The 22299-nt window shown below is 45.7% G+C and overlaps 1 protein-coding gene across 2 annotated transcripts in view; it reads left to right on the top strand.

Annotated features, from left to right (window-relative positions):
- Nucleotides 1-115: 115 nt before the first annotated feature.
- The window catches only part of nrp1a (neuropilin 1a), a 71324-nt gene continuing 49140 nt past the window's right edge, over nucleotides 116-22299 (top strand). For both annotated transcript variants that reach the window (XM_033638560.2, XM_033638561.2), the window contains exons 1-4: nucleotides 116-421; nucleotides 1668-2120; nucleotides 3423-3597; nucleotides 21528-21709. In XM_033638560.2, coding sequence (XP_033494451.1) covers nucleotides 2054-2120; nucleotides 3423-3597; nucleotides 21528-21709 — 424 coding nt within the window. In that variant the 5' untranslated portion in view covers nucleotides 116-421; nucleotides 1668-2053. The remainder of the gene's footprint in view (nucleotides 422-1667; nucleotides 2121-3422; nucleotides 3598-21527; nucleotides 21710-22299) is intronic.

Below are 22299 nucleotides of genomic sequence, written 5' to 3' on the forward strand. Positions count from 1 at the left end.
CTGTGTTATTCTTCAATATCATTTTGATATTTTCTGGGACTGCCTGTGTTTTTGCTTCACACTGGCCGGATTTCACTTGTGACAGCGCTGAATGAGAGGCAGCGGAACGCGGAGGGAGAGCCGGAGAGATCAGCGGGGAGGAGACTAGTGTGTACGCGGACATCAGAGTGAGTCTCCGGGCAGCGGCTGTGCGTCTTTGCGCGGTGGGGACCCAGGACCGGAGTGGACTGCGCTGTGTTTCTCCCCCCTGTGTACAAGAAAAGGGGGTGTCGGGGGAGAAATAACTTGACTTGCTTTTGTGGAGAAGATCTGTGTCATTTTGAACAGAATCGGAGGAAGCCTATCGGATCGTACACTCTGCTCCACGCATGTTGGAAGTGGACAGAGGAGGGCTGCGGGTTTGCGAGTCCTCAACACGCAGGTGAATGCAGCTGTTTTTATTTGGCTTGTGCATGAAGCTGAAAGAAATACCGGTGCGTTAAAGTGCCTGAAATCATCATAGATTTTTCATTATTTTTACATAATTCCACGTACATATTTTAACGAGTAGCTGATATGATCTCATTATTATGTCGCAATCCTTTATTCCATGTGTTTAAAAATATCAAAATCATAACATGCATATTAAAACAAATGTTTCATATGTTGCCATGCATTGTGTTCATGCAGGATTGTGCAGCGCAGGATTGTATTGTGCTGCCGAATACAAGCCTGCTCCGTTCCTTTTGTGTGTGTGTGTGTGCAGAGTGACCCAGTAAGGGCAGCCTTGAGTAAATGACTCGAGGCTACTTTAATTTATGCTTTAATTGATTTCCCCTAAATTTCGAAGTGCCGGTTTAATGGTGTCACTGTTGTGGGGCAGACAATCGGCGAATCTGGGTAGCTACCGGCGCGTAAAAGAAATCCACAAGGACTAAAAGGGGGAAAAACACTTTATTATTTAGCTCCTGTACAAAAAAAGAAAAAAATGGGCCTATTAGGAGCACTGCAGTGGAGATATGCTTCCATCTGGGCTGGATCAGTTTTGGAGGAGGGATGGATTGAAGACACAAAAGGGAACTTATGTAGTTTAGTGTGTCACAGAAAATTATCAGTCCCAGATAGAAGCGGAGGAGGACATCCCGAGGAAACACCCCTACTGTACTCCATAGAATCCAGGTTATATATTTGGTAAAATGACAAAGCTTTATAGCAGCACAGCATCGCCAAATTTCTTATTTCCTATGTGGTGATATCCCGAATAATATTTTTGAGATGTTCCTGGAGGGAGTCCTGTTGTGTTACTACATCTCCCATTAATGTCTGGCTCCTTTTTGTGTGAGAGGGAGGGAGGGGAAGAGAGAGAGTGAGTAAAAGGAGAGAGAGTCATGTCACTTAACGGACTGCTGGTACTCTGTGACTCAGTGCGCAGCTCCGCTTACATATAAAGACACAGGGCTTTTCCCACTTAGGTTGGCTATATGTAATCAAGCCAATCATCAGCCTCTCCGAGTCCCCACTCTGAGCCTATAGAAGCAAAGTGGTCACAATTTTGGGGAAGGGGTGTATCCGTGCCTTTATAGCCTTGTTTGTACCAGCAACAGCGCGTTCAGACAGAATCGGGGAATGTCCAGAGCGCACGGCGGCCACAGCGCGCAATCCTAACCTGCTCTCTTTTCACTCCGCAGCCAAGGATTACCTCCTGCCCGGGCATCATTTGACGGAGTAACAACGCAATAATTAAACAAAAGAAAAAGGAGTGGGTGATTTCTTCATATATCTTGACTTCTTTGGAGAGGATATGGCACGGTGGGCGCTGGAGAGAAGAGCGCAGCCGGCACAGGCGAGAGGAAACAGGAGCTGAATGACAGGATGCCAGCGACCTGAGCCCGCACTCAGATCACTTCCAACTTCGTTCAAAGAGACACTTCTGCTTTATTTTGCCAAGCTCAGAGGAGGAGAGAAAAATATTTGCCCAAAAGAAAACCTGTCGGAGGAGTTTAATTTCGGATTTTCCTTTTTCTTTTTTTCTTTTTTATATGCGTAATTTAATTATTTTGGTGAGAAAACAAGGATGCATTGTGGATTAGTCTTTCTCCTGTTCATGGGAATCCTTTTGGTGGTCAAGGCTTTCAAAAACGGTGAGTGTGACATATGATATCTGTATAAATAAAGCTTTTATGTACTCAGCAAAGCTACTAATCCCAATATTTTTCTAAAAGATTAGCCTGCTCTGATCTCCGCTGATCTTTTGGCAAACTCGCAACACGCTCACCTGCCAACACCTCAGAAAAATCCCTTTTATTACATTTCAACAGAGACTTTGACTTCACAGATAATTGTTTTATTCTTATTATTTTAAAACTTTGCTTCTCTATTTTATTGAGCAGTTTTTCGATGCCTTGTGAGTGAATTTTTTTTTATCTCCCATGACACCATTAAATATCCATAAATATCTTTTTATTTGTATTTACGCAGGCACAGTTTCTCGTGAGACTTGTAAACTACAAAACGCTCCTTTAAGAACGTGATTTTATCAGCCTACTTTTTCGTGGGGCCAGCCCTCAGTTAATAAGATCTGTGTTTTGGTGAAGTTCAAAAAGTCAGCCTTAACACAACTTCGCCGTGTTGTGTTCTTTACGCATCAGTTTCGTTTCTACTCTCATTCCTTTCTCATTTTAATCCGATTTAATTGATTTCTAAGATGAGCGTATGTGTGTGAAGGTTAGAGCAGCAGATGGTGGAGGCTTTTATGATAAAAGGATGAAAACAATTGAAGATAAACGTGAGCAGCGGGCCTTTGAAAACAAAGGATAACTCACGTTAATGGTGAAACTCACACTGCGTTAAGGAAGTTTAAAGGAACAGACTGTAGATCATTGTGACTTTTGGCCTCGGGAAAACAAAAACTTTGTTTTTAATAGCTTTTATATTCAGACTTTTTATTTGTTTTGCTTATATATGTATTTAAAGTTGCTCCTTTTGTTATGTTAATGTGGGGAACTGTTCCTTTATGTCAGTGTAACTTCATCTTAATGTCCCAAAGCAAGCCTACTTAATAATAGCTCACTATAAACAATATTATCATCTGTTAAACCCAATTGTTTTAATAATAATAATAATAATAATAATAATAATAATAATAATAATAATAATAATAGACTACTTAATTACAAAATATGTAGACATACTTTGTTACAGTGAAAGTCTGTGCACACATTTGTTCATCCTGATCATTTAAACCCTGTAAAATAAATTTGTATTAGTCATAAACAGATAGATTTTGGACCTTCACTCTAAAGGAGTTGAACAAAATTTAAAGTTTCTATCACAGTGTTGTCCTGTAAGCCCATCAGCCCATCTTTAGAGAGGCACTGGTGTAGTAGACTCATGAGTTTTCTTTGTTTCTGTCCTCACACATCTCTTCTCGCTCCCCTCTGCAGATAAATGTGGAGGCAACATCAGAATCTCAACCGCCAACTACCTCACCTCTCCCGGATACCCCTTGTCTTACCCGCCTTCTCAGAGATGCGTGTGGGTGATAACGGCGCCTGGTCCTCACCAGCGGATCCTCATCAACTTCAATCCGCATTTCGATCTGGAGGACCGGGAGTGCAAGTGAGTACAGCGTGATCTTGTGTATGAAAAACAGATGTGCTCAAAATAAACCTCATATTCAATCAGATTTTCCCCCGAGCTCTGATCGGATTTAAAGTTAGTTTGGGAATAAATCAGTTTTGTTTTACTCTGCATGAATAGGTGAATGAAATAACAGAGAATGAAACTGTCTAGGAAGCTTCTCAAAGTCCCCATTTGGCCCCCAGACCTCATTTTGGGAACCTCTGCACCTTGAGAGTCTGTGTAGAAGCCCTTCACACACACCTATAGATTAATAGATGTATTAGATTCATATTTTATACCATGTATGCATGTTCCTTTCATATGTGTGCAGCGGTCATGTGTGTGTGACATTCATTCCCCCCTTCCCCTCATGCATATTGCACATGAAACTGCGCCATCTAGTGTCCGCAGGCTCCCTGAAACTGTGTCAATGCTGCTCTGGCACTGACACACAGGGCGGCAGGAATGTCTCACCCCTGCCATTTGGTTTTGGAATGTCCCCGCTCCTCGGCCTTGTGGCGTGAAGTCACCGGGGTGTAATATCGATTTGAATTGCCGTGCTTTTTGCAGAAGGCTTTGAGAGGAGAGCTGTGGGCTCCAGAAGACTCAGCAGAGGATATTAACTGTGGTTTAGTTTATACACTGCAAGAGAAAATGTCCTTATTAATGAGCCATTCATGTTTTCCTCTTAAAATCCCATCACTCTGCACACAAGAAATTCCAAGAAGGGGTTACATAGAATAACAAGTCTCAGCTTATTTTAATCAGGCAGTCGTTTGGAAATGCAACGATATGACTCGTGTTTTTTTTCCCACTAAGTGACATTACCCTTTTTAAGGTGAATCTCCCGGTGACAGTTAGTTACTGATCCTTATTTGACTTGTAGGCCGCGAGCTGTCGCATCCAACAAAAGGCTAAGCGGCTAACCTGTTGTCAGATAGATAGTTTAAGCCGATGAAACAGGAGACAGACAGTAATGTGATGAGCCTGTGTCAGTGTGGCTGCCCTGAGGTGAGCCTCGCCTGGGCAGACTGCCTCACTCTGATTGCCTGTCTGTGTGTGTGTGTGTGTGTGTGTGTGTGTGTGTGTGTGTGTGTGTGTGTGGTTTTTGGTGCGTGTGTCGGTGCCTCTGCCCTGCTCTGTCTCAGCTGTTTGTTTACGCTGCAGGGCTCGGGAGAGTACAGGGCTTTGCTGGATCCTGTTACTGTATCCTTGCTCCACCCAAACCTGGACCTTACACTCCCTTTGTGCCCCCCCACCCCTTCAGTATATGTCTGCAGGGTTTGGTTTTTTAATCCCGGATTTTTATCCCACTTTAACCTTTCTTTACTGCTGTCAGAGATTTATGGCAGGCTGAATGCCACTGTCTTCTGAAGGCTGGATGCTCCTTGACACTTCTTTTGGGTCCGGTTTCAGCACCAGAGGGACTATTAAACTGTCTGAGATCCTCGGTTAGGAAGAGAGGGAGCGAGGAAGGGGCAGGAGGAGGAGGAGGGAGTAGAAGTAACAATGCTCATGCTAATCAAATTAGTCAGGAATGAATTTCCTGTTTCTAAACACACGCAGCAAAAAGAATTCAGTCCCTGCAGGCTTGAGGAAGCTGCCCCCCCCCCCCAAGTTAAAAGGAGGGCGGACTTTGAATTTAGTGATCCATCGCTGTATCATTTGCAAATTAGCACCGCGCTTTCATTTAGCCGCCACTGAATGTGCTGATTGCCAGTTAGTTGTTCATAAAAGCAACGGCAGATGAAGTTTGTGCAGTGGATGTGTTTGCATCTGTGATCATCTCTCCCTTCTTTTTTTCCTCGTTCGCCTCATGCGTTAAATTTGGAGCAAACACAAGCTACAGTATGTGCTGTAACACCAGGAGTGTGGTCAGAGGGTTATAAACCACTTGTCTAGAGGCAACGTTAAGAAATGACAACAACAGACGGTTGTGAAACTGAAGTCTCCGATTCATGTGGCCACTCAGAGATTGCAGCTGGAAATGAGGTCGACCTGACCTACAGCTTTGTCCTATTTTTAACCTGGTGTACTGTTTCATTTTTAATGTTTTTAATGGGGTGGTTTTCATGGGACTTTAGCTCCACTTCACATTGTCTTCCACGGCCACTTTGGCTTCAGCTGGCACAAACAAGCCACACACTGAGGTCCACTTTCCTTTTTCTGCCTTAATTTCAAATTATGGCGCTGCGTAACATGAGAGCGGGTTATTGTGCTAATCGCTGACAAGGCATGTCATAGGTAACTCGATTATGGGTCGGGGAATAGTTACTTATGTATCTGTAGACAGTAGTTGGGTGTGATGTGTGTCGGACCCATCAGACTCCCTGTCGCAGCACCACTCACCAAATCAACCCTTACATAATGGAAACTGATGAGAGCCAGAATGGCTTCCTTATCTGATGGACTGGCAGAGTGGGCGGAGGCGGCCGGGGCCCCACAATGCATGCTTCAGTGCACTGCCTTGCAATCTAATTAGTGGGCAAATGGAACACACATGCACCACATGTTCTCCAACATGGCTGTTATCAGCAAACCAAACAAGAAGCACTCAAAGTGGTGCTCATAAGAAGAAAAACAGCCTTTAGTGAGTGGAGTCTGGCCGGGGTGGTGTTGTTGCACGTGTGCACTCCCCTTGACAGGTTTGTTTGGGGAAGTGCAGAGGCCTGTATCCTGAGAGCTGGAGGAGGAAAACACTTCATCACAGAGATAAGGAGACTAAGTGAGCCCTGCGATTCTGAATGCAGAACGTGTTTACCTTTCACGCACCGCTGTAGACTTTCACAGAGCCGAGTAGCAGGGGCCGCCCTCGCCGCTCTCACAGCTAATGAAGTTTGAGGCAAAGGCGCAGCCCGCATCAAGGCAAATATTTGAAGTCAATTCGCTTCTGAAAATCAGTGGAATGAGCGAGCTAAGCTCAAGTGAAAAAATCTGAAGTAAATAGATATGCTTTCGCTCCGCTCCCTCCCCGCTCATGCACTCTCTGTTTCCCTGCGATCTGATAAGGGCTGTCAGGCTCGTCCGACTGTGACAGCTCTGCCATCTGAGGAAAAGATGGAGGTTTCAGTGGATTTGAATCTAAACAAGTGACAGACAGGTTTCACGTAAGGCACACTGAAGGGCAATTTATCTATTTTATAAGACAGAGTATAGTTCTTACTGTTAAAGGAAGGTTATCTGTGTAGAAACTGGATGAAGTGTCCAGTGTTGAATGCACTCAAACAAGATTTGGTGAATCTTCAGTCCTGAGCTGCAGGCTGTTCTCTCCATCTCCTGCTGACTCGAGGAGGAGAACCAACTTTCTATACATATGATGTACTCCTGACAATATTATGAATCATTGATGGCATCGGATTTGCTGACCCGACCGCAAAAAACTTCTTCAGCACAGTGAAATCCCTGCAGCGAGCCAGCCAGTCAGTCAAGGCTGCAGTGTTTGTTTTGGAGAAGCAGGAGAGAGGGGTTAAAAAACAGAGGGAGGGAGGGAGAGAGACACTGCCTTGTCTCCCTCAGCCCTCCCTCGTTTCTTTGCTTTTCTCTCTGTCTGGATGGTATTTTTCTGGACCTCACAGAAATTCCAGTGTGACAGTGTGCAGCAGAGATGTATGGCAGGGTGGTACTAGGCAGAGATATTCGAGGAATGCCGTCTTGAGCGGCCCTTTGTGGGGGAGATGGAGGGGAAAGCCAGCAAAAAGCCTCCCGCCTCTCCACGCTTCAAAAAGTCTGCGAGAGCCCCCCTGCCTTCAGGTGCCTGTAACTCAAAGCTTGGAAAAGCACTCTTTTCCTCTTCTTAATTGTAGACCTCTCCTTTCTCTGTCCCCTCCGTCCTCCTGCTGAGCTGCCCCTGTGGAGCTGCTTGGCCTGCTGGGAAGGCAAACATTCTCCGCTGTGCACCCTCCACAATAGACATCCTGCCCCTCCTGGCATTCCTGACCAGGCCCGGACTCCAAACATGACTAACAGCAGCTCGGGACGGGGGGAGCATGGGTATTACCCCTTCCCGGATCTATAGTTGGCTCTTCCTTTGTCATGTGGAATCCCACTAACTCCACTCATATGCTTACAGTGCCCAACAAAGGGTGCCACCTGTTTCTATGAAGTGAGAGTGAAGGACAGAGGGGGCTTTTGGGAAAAGATCCCGCTGTCCACTTTCTCTAATACCCCTGCCACCTAAAGAGCATGCAGCAGTGGAGCTCCACAGCTGGGAAGTGAGGAGCGGTAACTCCTCTCTCAGGCTCCTCTGCAAGGCAGCAAATAAGGAGAAGTGGGCTGTGTGACCGTTTATCAGCCGTTGTCATGGAGGAAAATAAATAAGGCAGGAACGCAACAGGAGCCTTTTCTTAACAGGCCTGTGGCGGCGGAGGCTTTTAAAGACGGGAAGTGCTGTGACCTCCGGGGCTCAGGGGACGGGGCTTCGGAGTGACACGGATTGTTAGAGATACTTATGGCCTGTTAGCGGGCATTTATTTCTGCTGTCGATGTGTGCTTCTTTTCAAAGTGCATGTCAGGGAAGAATCCGTGCCGGTGGAGTTCAAAACGGCGCTGCAAAATAGGCACGGCAAAATAAGGAGCGCGTAGGGCGACGCCGCTTCTTTTAACGACCGGGTTTGACAAAAGGAGCTGAAATTATGCACCTGGTATTTTCCACAGCAATAGACTCCCACAGTTCGTAACAATGGAAATCAAATTACACCTAGAATTACATTGAAACAGTGTACTGTGGAAGACTGGCTTGTCAGCGGCATATCAAAGAGCAATCAACTTTGAATCTATCTTGTTTGCACTTCACGGCAATTATACCAAACCTTATTTTGTCAGCATGGTAAAACTTTCCGAGACGAGCACTCCGCATCTTAAATTTCTATTTACAATACATCATCATTTGCTACCTGCGAAATGTAACCGCTGAGGAGGTGAGGTGAGCTGTTCAGAGCAAATGAAAGCTGCTGATAAACGTTACGTGTTCACCTTGCTAATTAACCAGAGGGCAGGAGAGACGGGACAGCAGACAGAGATGCCATTGACCTCCACTCTCATTACTCTCTTCTTCATCTCTTTTAAACATAAAGGGTTTCTCCCTGGCTAATGAGCAGGATTAAAGTAGGTCTGTGCATATGTGTGCTTGCACGCATGCAATGTGTGTGTGTGTGTGTGTGTGTGTGTGTGTGTGAGTGTGAGTATGAGTGACCGTGGGGTTGAGGGTCCTTTTTTTTCATCTGCCGGTGAAGTGTTTCACCTTGGCCACGGCTTGGAAGGGCAGCCTGATTGAAAAGCTTTCTGGCCGTGGCATCTGCCATCCTCCCCGCTGCTCTGTCACCACTTTGATTCATGCACAACCTGACCACAACCGGGAGGCGAGCCACTCTACCTCGCAGCGGGAGGGAGGTCCACTTCACAGCCGAGGAGTAAGAAAAGGAAGGTGAGGAAGAGAGAGGGAGAGCGACGAGACAAGGCCAGCGCTCATAAATAACCCGCTGGATTTCAAGCCTCGGTCACATATCTGCGGCTGCACAAAAGCATCATACGGTCTCGCGTGTCTGCCTGTTTTGTTTTTCATCTCGATGTGGGAGTTAGCGGCTCGTGTTTGCCAGGGACTGAGTGTCACTAAGCTGTTTCTGGCACACGGCTGGTGAATTCTTTTTTTTTTTTTTTTTGTCTTCTTTTTCTTTCCAGCCCTAAACCAATACGAGCTTCCCTATATGGAAGTTTCTTGTGGAACGGAGCCGCTGCCCACACAGCTTAGAGATGTCAGTTGTATGCTCTTTAGCTTTTTATCCAAAACAGATTGCGAGAAAAAGGAGCCTTATGGAGAGTCTCATGATTAGAGGACAACATTTGGTAATCTCAGCCCTCTATCTGGACACGCATCTATTGACTGTAAGAAAAAATCATACTCATTTTCCTTCCAGTGCCGATGAAAAAGCATTAAACACTGAGGCTATGATTCAATTATGCATCTCTGTTTCCAAAGGACAGTTGGCAATAAGCACCGTCTCCCCCCTCTCTTTGCCTCATATAATATAATTAGCAACAGGTTTTCGTCTCTCGCCTTTTTTTTTCTTCCCATCAAATGCTGATTTCTCGGTTTATGAGGCTGTATGGAAAACAACAAGAAGGGGCAAGGAGGGTGAATGAGTGAGGAATCATTGGAGTTGATGATATGTGGGTGGCAGAGCAGTAGTCAGGCGTGGATTACTCTGAAGCAGTGCCTCCGAATGTCTTACTTATCCCCCCGTCCCAGAGGAGAAAGGAAAGAGAGGAGGCTCTTTAGTTGAATTGATGAGGGAGTTCTGGACACTTTAATACAGCGTGTCCAGGCTTGTCAGACATGTTTCGCTCAGTGGTCTAACCTTGAATGGGGCTCGGGAGTTTGATTGATGTGGCTGTGGTGCTACGCGGCCTGTTTGTTGCCCTAACGCCACGGTGCTTACAGATCCACAAGGGATGGCAGGTGGGAGGGGGGGCTCAGCGACCACAGGGTTCTTTATTCAAACAATCAAGCAAGTCCCCAGAGGGACTGCAAAGTTTGTTTGCAGCGGCTAAGAGGGTAGGTAGGCAGGAAGTAAAGCCTATGACCGTCAGCCACATATCCCCGGGGTCATTTTCGGTCGCTGTGTTTGGGCCCAGCGGGCCGCCGGCTCGCTGGTGTTTCTCCACCACTCAACTGGGCGTGATTCGGCCGGGGCGGCAAGCAGACAGTGATTGATGGGGTGGTACCCCGCTGCTCTCTGATTGAGTTAGAGCCACTCACAATCCCCGGCTTTGTTTGCTCTTTGCTTGATCTCCCCTCACTAAATTGGCAGCATTAGTTGTGGTCTTTCTTTTTCGTCACAGCCACCACTTAATTTTTTTTTTCTCACGGCTTTATTTTTTTGTTAGATGGCAGTAATTCTGAAAAAAAAGGACTGTAAATTCAGCCTCACAGCAACCTTCTGTGGCATTATCACAGTGGGGTAGTGCTGAAAGTGTCATTAGTAGCCTGTATCCCTGGTGCCTGTCAGGCCGTTCCAGGATGACCCCTGCCTACTCAGTGTTAAGAAGGCCCCTCTCCTCCGTGCATACTTACACAATCTCCTAGAGGATGTCACTAGAAAGCAGAAGGAAGTATTGCTGTCGAACAGACGACCTCAAACACCCTTTTTCTATCAAAATATGTGCATGCGGGTCCTTTAAACATGGAAAACTAACTAAACTCTTTCAGACTTGACTAAGACTGAGACGATAAAGAGTCGCAGAGGTTACCGACCAAAATGGTCTGGATCTGGATTCGATAAATACCTGTGACTACTGCAGAGTCACTTGTCCCAGGAATGAGTGCTGATTTTGACCTTTCCCACTAAAGACAAAAGCCAGATGTTAGTCGGTGTTAGTGGGGTTTTTTCGTCCGGTGGGAGAGGGGCTCAAGTTGGCAGCAAAGTTTGATTGTATGGCCAGTTAATGGAGGAGTCACCTTGCCCTCCAAATGCTGGCAGGTGCTGGCTGGCCGTCAGCACTTAGATCAGCCCTGTAATGCCAAGCATTCAGCTTCTCTGCCCAACACCACGGAAGAGACACACCGCTTGGCATGTGGCCCTCACAGCACGGCCTATTTTGGCTGTCGAAGTGCTGCATCATTGGAAAATCTGAGTTCTTTGCACGCAGTGAGAACAATACAGCCTTCAGAATTAAATAAAGGATGTGGTTATAAATGGTAGATATCGCGTCCAAGGGCTGATCCACGCTGAAAGGAAACTGCCTATATCTGGCAACAACTGATCAACTGGCTATTCTGGCAAATATGTGCTATTGTAAAAACACTCTCCTTTATTTATTTTTATCCCTCTTCCTGTTAAGAACTAGGAATAGCTTGTCTTGTCTCAAGGTTATTGTGTGGTTTAAGGTCAGGTGGCTGTTTATCCGTACTGTACACACTCAAGTGGACAAACCGATCCCTCCAGGACTCGTTCTCAGGGCCTGTTCACAGTCTCCACTGCTCCCAGCCAAGTTGCTGCGTGTCCAGCCAGATGACCGGGTCACGGAGCACCCGGCCCAGACTGCTCTCTGACCCCCTCGATCCCCCGCCGCCTCCGCAGACTGCAGGGAGGACAGAGAAAAGAAAGAGGAGGGAGAACGCTAGGGGGGACGGATGGGGTGTTTAATTAAATAATTCCCAGTGCAGTTATTACTACCATTGCCCTCGAGCTTCCAAGCTGTTGCTGAGCCATGTAAAAGAATCTTAGATAGAAAGAGCGTGCCTCACGCCTCTGAACCTTTTGCTGGATTCATGTCGGCACCTGTTTGCCAACTCCCTCTATCAACTATTTGCACTACTTCTCCCTTTTGTTTCTCTTCCATCGCCCTATCAGCTGCTAAACTTACATGCCTTCACACTCCCTCCTCATCTCCTTCGCCAGCCAGTTTCCTTTTAACCCAGCAACACCACCGTCCCGCCCACGCCACACTCTCTTTCTCTCTTCCTGCCCATTGTGGAGATGAGAGAGAGTTTTGAACAGCACCCAAAGGCTTTACCTCTAGTTGACCTCAGCCTCAACTCCCCTCCTCCCTTCCCTCGCTCCTCTACTCTCCTCCTCAGCTCCTCTTGCTGTCTTTGAATGCGGCGTGCTCCTCGCGCACACAGCTCATTACCCAGCGGGGAGCGCCGCTATAGCTTCTCACAGCATCAGAAACAGATAGATGATTGCCTTTGTATATGCTCGATTTTTGGGGGAGTGCATATTCTTATTGTTGCAGTTTTTTCTCTCTCATCAGCCAGTAAAATGCGACGTTATGTAGCGCTCCCTCGGCTAATTTTAGTCCCATGATGAGGTCAGTGGGTCACTAGTTCAAGGTTGTTGACAATTATCTCCACATTTCCTCGTGTTTCTTCTTGTCACAAGGTTCCAGTATGCAGGGCTTCAATCATGGACATCCTACACATGTAGTCATGAACAGGATATCCAGTAATAGTCTGTCCCATAACAAGCACCCCCTTTTTGTGACATACTCAGAATAAATGGGATACTGTTCTTGGACTCTTTTGATTAGATTCATGGTCTATCCTGAAAGTTAACTCTTGGGAGTTTACGATGAAAAAGTCCCAGTTATTCCAAGTGATAGTGAACCAAATTACATTTTTTTAATAGGAAAAAAAATGCCTGTTGCTATATTAAAGGAACAGTGTGTATGATTTCGGGAGATTATGTGGTGACGATTGCAGATTGCAACCAGCTAAAACTTCTCCTGGTTAGAAATCCTTTAGTGTTCATTGTGGTTTTCACAGTGAGACGAATTATCCGCAGAGGTTTCTTCCTCTTGAAACAAGTAGACCAGGTGATTAACGGGCATCACTACATTACATTGAGCCGAATTATCCGCGGAGGTCTCTGCGTCTCTAAATCAAATGGACCAGGTGATTTAAACCAGTAAAAACACTGAATAAATCAGTTGTACTTGACAAATCTGTGTTTCTCCAAAGCAGTTCGGCTCATCGGAGCTAGGCAGGTCATCCACCACATGTTAAAGCGTGCTCACCTTTATTCTCTGATCAATGAAGATCCATACGCTCAGCAGTTTTTAATGAGGAGCCAAACAATCCGCAGAGGTTTCGTCTTCTCGGACCTGTTGATTTAAACTGGTCAAAACGCTGAATAAAGCAGTTGCGTGTCATCATTGAGGGGCTGCTAACTACCATTGCCAGTGCGAAAATGCAAATGGCCCTATCTAGAGCCAGTGTTTGGTTTGTCCGTTCTGGGCTACTGTAGAAACATGACAGTGCAACATGGCAGTATCCGTAGATGAGGACCTGCTCCCTGTGTAGATATCAATAGCTTGTTCTAAGGTAACGAAATCCAACGATTCTTATTCATCAGGTGATCATACACAAAAGAAAACATACCTATTAAATTATATTCCATTTCTTCCAGTATGCCCCCCTAAATCCTACACACTGGACCTTTAACTACAGGATTTATGCGCTCAATTGCTCAAGTGATTTTGTTTTGGACCCCTGCTTGCAGGCCTGAGATATTTTACATATTCCTACATTGTGAACTAAGCTGAGGCTCGTGGGACTTTGCGTCTTCATTATACAGTAGGTTGTGATGAAGCAGCCCAACACTCTGCACCACCCTGCGGGGTGTACGTGTTTCTATGTCACTGAGTCCCGTATATAACCCGGGGGTGAGCAGGCGACTATAGCAGGGCGGGGACAGTGTGTTTAAAAAGACAGTGTACACCTCAGCCCTGCTGTGCCACATCGCCCCCTTTTCTCCCTTTCGCCCTGTTATTTTTACCCTTGACTTCTCATTGTTGTAACGACGGCGTATCATCTGAGCCGTGCCACAGACCCCTGTGGAGGACTCTCTCCTCGCTCACCTCTGCCTGCCCCTCTCTCCTGTGTAATCAGAGATCCTCTCAAATGTCAAGGTGGGACAAATGGGAGCCATTCCCTCCTGTAATGGCCCCAGAAATGGGCTGGAGTGCTTCTCGCTCCCTCCCTCTGCTTCTCGCTCCCCTCTTTGAGGAAACACACGGGACTTTTCATCCTTTCTGTCTCGTCGACTCACTTTCTTTCCTCGTATGTTTCAGACTTCTATACAAATTTCCTTTTCTCCTTTGGCCCTTTGTAAATCTTATCACAGAGTGTCTGGCTTTGTTGTGTTAACGTGTTAAACCTTTTTATGATACGGTGTATAACTGACATATTGCATAAAAGCACTTATTCAAAATGACTACATAATAAGGCCATTACTTCACTGTCGCTTTACTTCTATGAAGTGTTTCTTAGAAATCCACCCAAAGGGATTCAGCTGCAAAAGCATACATTCATGCGTGAATATTCATATCAGCACACAGAGATGCATATGGAGAGCTGCTGTATGCTAAGCAATTTCATTTCCGAAGCTCGCTTTGCAGGGGAAAAGTGCTAAATGTGTATTTCCATTTCGCCACGGGCAGTTTTCTAATTAATTGTACTTAGTCGTTCTCGCCGTATTCATGATAACAAGATGTGTGATGGGAAAAGAAAATGTGGTTAGATGGATATTCTGCTCACAGCTGCAGCTATTATATACAGCTTTCATATAGTCTTGAACTTTACACGTCAGCAGTGCACTGCAGATTGATGCAACCATTTTCACATTATTATTATCAAACAGGTAGCTTTTTGTTCTGTGCTGCATTGATACAGTAGATGATGTGTTGACACATTTTGTATAGTAACACAGGCTGAGGACTCATTGTTTTCCATTTTCATTTGAAGAAAGGAACATTTATCACTTAATTAATATTTAATTTGTCATTTTTAATTGGAGTACTGAAAAGACACAGCAGATAAATATTCAATAATGCAAAAATCAAGCTGACAGTTGAATTTTAGGAAGACACTCTGCAGTCTAACAACCATTTACAACCATATTATATAATCAGCCATGTTTTATTCATGTTTTTCTCTTGACTTTTTATTAGCTCACCAAGAAGGCCATCTTTATTGTAAAATGTAAAATTGTCCCTCTTGGAGCAGCAGTCACAATAACTTCTGGATTCACTAGAACCAAAATTCAGTTTTAAACCATTCATTCATTCATTTTCTGTAACCGCTTATCCTCTTAGGGGTCACGAGCAGGCTGCAGCCTATGTCAGCTGACACTGGGTGAGAGGCAGGGTTCACCCTGGACAGGTCACCGGACTATCGCAGGACTGACACATAGAGACAGACAACCATTCACACTCACATTCACACCTACGGACAATTTAGAGTCACCAAACAAACAAAGAGATGGCCAACAAACACCGCCATACACCTGAGAGAGTGGTGTTTGCATCCCTTAAGATTATAAAGCCAATCCTTGTTCTTTTTTCCGAAACCTAACCATGTGTGTGAAGGAAAACAACATCAATTTGTGACAAATGACTGAAGTTAACAGCAACACAATTACTTTGTCCTTCATTTAAACCACTTTACATTTATACAATAGTGTTGTTGTGACTGATTTGTCATGCATCACAATTTTAATGATCAAAGTGTGCAGAACGGGAACACTGGAAACACGCACAGCTCTGCTTCGGCCCTGTGGGCATGTCACAGTGGCCCATGGGAACAGAAAGCAAGTCAGCTGAACATACTTGAGCTTCGCCAGGGTTCAGAGCGCAACGGGCCTTACATGTGAGGTGAGCTAGGGGGGATTTAGACAGCCTGCTAACACTAGGAGCTTTGTGGTTTTATTTCCCCTGCTTGTTTTTAGCCCCCCCCCCCAACCATCAGCCCCCACCCTCGCCTCTCCGTCCACTTCAGGGCAGTGTGAGGCCGCTCTGTGCTGAACAGAAAGGATCCCCCCCTTGGGGCAGAACTCTCCCTCTGTCAGTCTGAGCCCATATCTCCAAATAAAGGATTATTGTGCGTGTTGCAGAGGGAGGGGGGATGCAATAATTGAGTCTAAATAGCCAAATTCATTAATTTGATTGTTGGCGACAGCAGATCTCTAGACAGTGTAATTAGGAAAGCTAATGGATGGAGGCACGCTAAATCCATCAATGCTAATGATAATTGCTGCTCAGGAAAGCGAATATGCTTTACAAACGTGTGGCCGAGGCCGCCGCAAAATCAGAACCAGCCGCCGCATCTAAAAATATGAGCGAGCTGAGTGTAACAGTGTGGGGGCAACACCCAAAATGGCCAGTCGGAGGGGTGCAGCTGGGCCGCCTGGACGGGGAGTATCCATCTTTTCATCCATCTTTAATTTTTTTTTTTTTTTATCTTCCATCATTCCAAGTGGCAGCGTGGTGGTGAGCAAAGCAATCATGCCCTTCTCCCCCTCGCCGACGAGGAACCACTTCTGAACCCATCAGTTCTGATTGGTTGGTGGTTTGTCCCGCTGGGTGGGTTGCCACGTTCTGAGGCCTTCAACTCCTGCAGTAATTTTCTGTGGAACCAGAAGTGGAGACACGTCAATGGAGAGGGCGATCGCTGAAAGAAATCTGCTGATTTTTTTTTTCCAGCTTCATGGTTTCTGTTTTAACGATGACGTCTTGATCTTCAATAAAAATCTTTATGCTAGCAAGTCAATTAGGGTTAATGTTTTCAGCTGAGAGCGTTAAAATGTAGACTGGGTTTACTGCCCTGGTTTTCCGTTCCTTCGTGTCTGTCCAGGTGAGCTGATGCGAGGGTTGTTACAGGAAAGAGGGAACCTGTTATTCTAGTGCGGGTTAATGAATGTCACGTGCACAAGGGAGGCAGTATGGGAGGGAAGGTGGAGAAAGAGAGACCATTTTATTTCAGCAAGGTATGTCCCCTCCAGGCTTGTAAAAAGTCAGTCGAGGATCAGCGTGTCTTGTGCCCCCTTGTACAAACGTTAATGATGTTTTTCAGGAGCCCCAAGTGACAGTTTGTTAGCCGAGTCTCGTTAACATGTGAGGTCTCTGGAGTTTTCTGACAGCTCACGACAAAGTCCTTAAGTCCCCTGGGCCTCACAGATCTGTCCCAGGCCCGTTGTTTGGGCCTTTCCACTTGTGTTACCCGGAGATGTTTTGACATGTTGTAGGTGACATGTTTTCGTGTGATAGCAGGTTATACTGTGACAGGCGCAGAAAGAGAAACGCCAGAGAAAAGCGTTGGGCGTTTGTTCTGTGCGCAGCTGAACCAAAGGCAGTAATAGCAAAGAAAGAGCTCTTGTTCTGGGGGTTTCCACGGCATACTTGAGCTTATAAATGGTCTGATTAAGAAATTCGACCAATTGTGTGAGGCTTATACAGTCTGTCATAGCGTTATTCCATTGCCTCAGATTGTATTGCTTTTATAGAACCATATCAAGCAGACATTTATAGAGGGAGGACAGATTGTTTCCATGGGAAAGCTTCAGGCAATATAACTGTTATATTGTTAGGCCGGTGGTTTGTCGCCTTCTCTTTGGCTTTGCAAGGAGGGCTAATGTTCTCGTTTGACACTAGCGGATTGCTTTCTCTCTGTGCCTGAAGAAAGAAGGCAGGCTAATACATTTGAGTCGGTGAAGCGAAGGTCGTTGAGAATTACATTCACCCCCTCCTCACCCGCCTCCCCCTCTCTTTTTTCCCTTTAATTTCCCCACTGGATTGGCAAACCGTTTTCACTATTAGCACTGTGGTAGGCAGCTCACTGTGCGTGTGTGATTGTCTGTGTGTGTGTGTCGAGGCGTGCTGGCAGGCCCACCCAGACCCAAAGCAGACGAGACAGATAAATAGGTGCACGGCTCAACTGGATTGTATTGTCATGAGGAATCGGAGCAACAACAGGAGTGATGCAACATACAAAAATCAGCACGCAGCCCACCTGAGAGGAGGGATCTAAGTTTAAATAGGAAGGTCAGGAGGACAACGAAACTGTGGGACCATCAGGCGCTGAAAAGTAGGTCATGTTCTTCTTTTATGATCCGAAATAGAGGTTGTTAACTGTCCCCCGTCGTCCCTATAGACAATCCGAGAAGCGAGTCCCCACAGGTGTTTAAAGCAATGGATTAGAGCTACATTTAACGCAGCTGGCAACAGGAGAGCCTTTCAGAGTCGTCAAACTGCCCCGCCAAGTGTTTGCCATAATGTCTTCCAGATGATAAGGGCCTGGATGGCTCTGTGTTAGCAGAGCAGAGCGTGTGGGCCCACTGGCGCAGAACCGCTGGAGTTCTGGCTGACACACCAGTCATTTAGGCACAAATAGAGACGTTCTAGAAGAGGAGGTCTTCTCTCTCTCTTTCTTTCTTTCTCTCTCTCCTGCCTCGCACACAGAGCAAGCACAGCGAGGACCCCCAGGGTGTGTTCTCGCCTCCATCTGCATCCTCTCTCCCGCTGTGCTGCCTTTACGAGGGCCATCCGAGCTGATGATGATGCGCCAGAGTAAAAATGCAATAAACAGCTTTTCTGGAGGTGCGAGGAGTCGAAATAGAAACAAAAATAAGAGTGCGTCTCTTGTTTGGATGGTGAATAAGGGGTGCGTGAGGACAGGCGAGATGCAGACATCAGTTGACTGGCAACTGTTTGTGTGCACATACACGTACAAACACGCTGTACACAATATGCATAATGCTCTGAATGCACACACACGTTGGCACATATGCGGTGCATGTATACACACAAACAACAAACCCACTCAAACACTTGCTCAGCTCCTTCAGCTGTACTGCAGCCTGCTCGTCTCTCCTTCTTCTCAATGATGCATCTCAGCATCAATTTTTTAGGCGTCTGGCAATGCTCAGCTTTTGGCAGTTGGTGGGTGGAGCGGGTTGGGGGGGTGTGGGGGGGCAGATAGCTGCAGAAACAGAGGCTCTGAGGTGAATTATAAGTCTGCTGATAGAACAGAGCAGGGCCACAGGAAGATTGATGCTCTCTGTTGTGAGCTGGGAACTGAGAGATGGAGAGGAGAGGAGAGGAGACAAAAGGGAGAAGGAAAGGAATTAAGAGAGGAAAGGAGAGGAATCACAAAAGGAAAGGTAAGGAAAGGAAAGGAAAGGAAAGAAGGGGAATCAAAAGGGAAAAGGAAAGGAATAAGGAGAGGAATCAAGAAAGGAGAGGAAAGGAAAATTGGGATAGGTATCACGAAAGGAGATGGAATCACAGGGAAAAAGGAAAGGAAAGGAAAGGAAAGGAAAGGAAAGGAAAGGAATCACAAGAGGAGAGGAAAGGAATCAGGAGAGGAATCACATCAAGAGCCTTTCTTCCAGTAACAATAACTTTTCCTGCTGCGATTAAAGATCCCTTTTTGTAACTTTCACATCTTTCATCCTAAATATTTGCTCTGGTGACTAAACTACACCATGACATCGTTACAACAGACCCGACCCCCGCTTCAGGGGAGCCCTTTAAACTAAATTATGAGTAATTCCCCGGCCATTTAGCCTGGAAGGCGCGGGGGGGAATAACACTGTAAACACCACATGAAACTAGTATTTTTACTGCAGTGCAGCTGATAAAGGAGCTGAAACAAAGTGGTGCTTGTGTGAGCAGAGCTGGACTGTTGCCTCAGCTGGAGGTACAGAAGACAAACACAGAGGGATGAGACCCAGAGTACCTTTAACCCGGGACAGTAAAGATTTAAAGGAAAGGAGAAGAAGAAGAGACACTTGATGCATGGTGACAGCTCCATATCACCTCAGATCACTCCATCCGAGCAGAAAGACGAGTGAAGTCATCCATCCACCGCACCTCCTCGCGGGACCCAATTTCAAGGAGTGCCACTTCTGTCCAGCTCCACATTTAGTTACACTCTGTTCTTCTCCCTCACCAGCCGACTCCCACCACTTGCTTTAATGTCTCACATATAAAAACCGAGCAGACACCCCTCCTCTCTGCCCCCACATCACCTCTGGTAGCTTGATTTCTGTTTCACAAAGTTTTTTAAACTCAAAGCAGGTGAAGGAAACCTTTTTCTTTTTAAAAAAGGTGGCAAAAGCTGCGTGTGGATACAAGTCAGGCCCCACCTGAGGGATTTAACGTCCCCAGGCCGTCATTCAAAGTGTCAATCGCCTTTTTGTGTGAAATCCTGTGCGTTAAGTGAATTCAGGATCGCTAAGGAGACGTGATGTTTTGACAGTAATTTGGGAATCAAGCAAAACTATGAAAATGGGGCCCTTTGCCCAGAAGGCACATACCTTCTCAGAGAGGGAGGAGACAGAAGAAGCATGTGTGCGACTGAATGTGCCACACACCTGCTGCACATTATCCCAACATACATCAGATTTAATTCATGTAATTTACTGTGTGTGAGTTGCACTTTTTTTCTTCATCTGGTTTCTGATGAAGATGGAGGAGCGTCACAGCAGGTCATCAGGGTTTGGGCAGGAATATGTTTGCTAAGTGGCCTGCAGAGCTGAAAACTTGGCAGTAAACGGGCGTTATGGGCAATTAGGAACTGTGGAAACCTGAACCCAAATCTGCTTTTGGAGCTGCGCTCGCCCCGTCACTCACAGTCAAAACACAGCACGGAAAAGTCATCTGAACCATCATGCAAACTTACACACACACACACATGTGCAGGCACCAGAGTAAAAACCGCCATTCAAGTGCATTTAACAAGTGCCTGAAAACACACACACTGATAACCAGAGGCTGTTTGGACCACCCTCGTCGGCCGGTCGCTCTAATTTCTCCTCAACCAGCTTAAGTTTCACATGCCAGATTCTGCGTGTGTGTGTGTGCGTCATGGCTCCTGTTCCCAGTCCTATTTCAAAGCTGTTTTCCTCCTCTAAACTCCGTGCCGACTCAATTAGGCGGCTGCTCCCTTCAGTAGCCGTGGGTCTGAAATTCCATTTGAATGTGATGTTTGTGTGTGTGTGGGTGTGTGTTCAACAGCTTTAACACCTGCTCTTTCTATACACCAGCCTAAGCCAAAGGCCAAGATATAATCACTTTACTTTCAATTCCTATTTTCTCTCATCCAAGAGGCACACACACACACACACACACACACACACACACACTGTCTGTTAGTGTTATCTAGTGGTTAAACAGGAGATAGACAACTGTTCAGCTCAAGTTCAGTAGTCAAAGCAGTTACGTAAAGCTGACCTCAGTGCTGCTGGGAGCACAAAACCTCTGCAGTGTGTGTGTGTGTGTGTGTGTGTGTGTGTGTGTGTGTGTGTGTGTGTGTACCAGGTCGATATAATGAAAGCATAACCTGCCCACCTGTTCCCTGAGTTTTAACCTGAGACCTCATTAGTACACAGTGTTTTATTTCCACTACATTACCTGCACAATATGCTGTGTTGCTCTGTGTTCATGTGGTCCTCTGAGTATGTATCTATGTGTGTTTACCTCTGTGTGTGTGTGTGTGTGTGTGTGTGTCTTCATACATGCACATCATGAGTGTAATAAGTGTAATAACAGTGATATTTCTACAGGAACAGAGCAAAAACCTCAAGAGAAAAATACTGTTTTCCAAAGCACAGCGTGACGAGCGCCGCTTCCCTTTCTCTTGTCTTGTTCAGGTATGACTATGTGGAGGTGCGAGACGGTGTGGACGAGAGCGGTCAGCTAGTGGGGAAGTACTGCGGGAAGATCGCTCCCTCTCCGGTCGTCTCCTCCGGAAACCAGCTCTTCATCAAGTTTGTGTCTGACTACGAGACGCACGGAGCAGGTTTCTCCATCCGATATGAGATCTTCAAGACAGGTGAGTGGCCTGACACAGCTGCAGCTTCACTTCATCCCAACCATCTGAAATACAACCTGACGTGGCACAAATAATATTTAAAATATGGACCCACAAACACAACTTATTTTATATTATGCAATTTTTATCATTAATATCAGCGTACTGGGCACACGTCCAGGGACCTAAAGTCAGTTGGTCCTCTGGCCTTCACTGGTAACATGTTAAATGTCAAAGTAACACATACCAACCAGGAAGAGACTCAAAATAACCAGAAGACAACCACAAAAAGACACAAAACAACTACAAGGAGACATAAAATAACTACAAAGTGACACAAAACCAAAAGAGACACAAAATGACCTCATTAGGACACAAGATTACTCAAATGACTACAAAACCCCACAAACAGACACAAAATGACAAGAAAATGGACTCAAAGAGATGCAACACAACCAAAAAAAATAGACACAAAACAACTAAAAAGAGACATAAAATGACCATAAAGTGACAAAAAAAAAACAAAAAAGACTTCAATAAGACAAATGATTATCTCATAAAGACCCAAACGAGAACAAAAACACACAAATAAAACACAAGGAGACACAAAA

Source organism: Epinephelus lanceolatus, chromosome 20, assembly GCF_041903045.1.
Source record: "Epinephelus lanceolatus isolate andai-2023 chromosome 20, ASM4190304v1, whole genome shotgun sequence".
NCBI lineage: Eukaryota > Metazoa > Chordata > Actinopteri > Perciformes > Serranidae > Epinephelus > Epinephelus lanceolatus.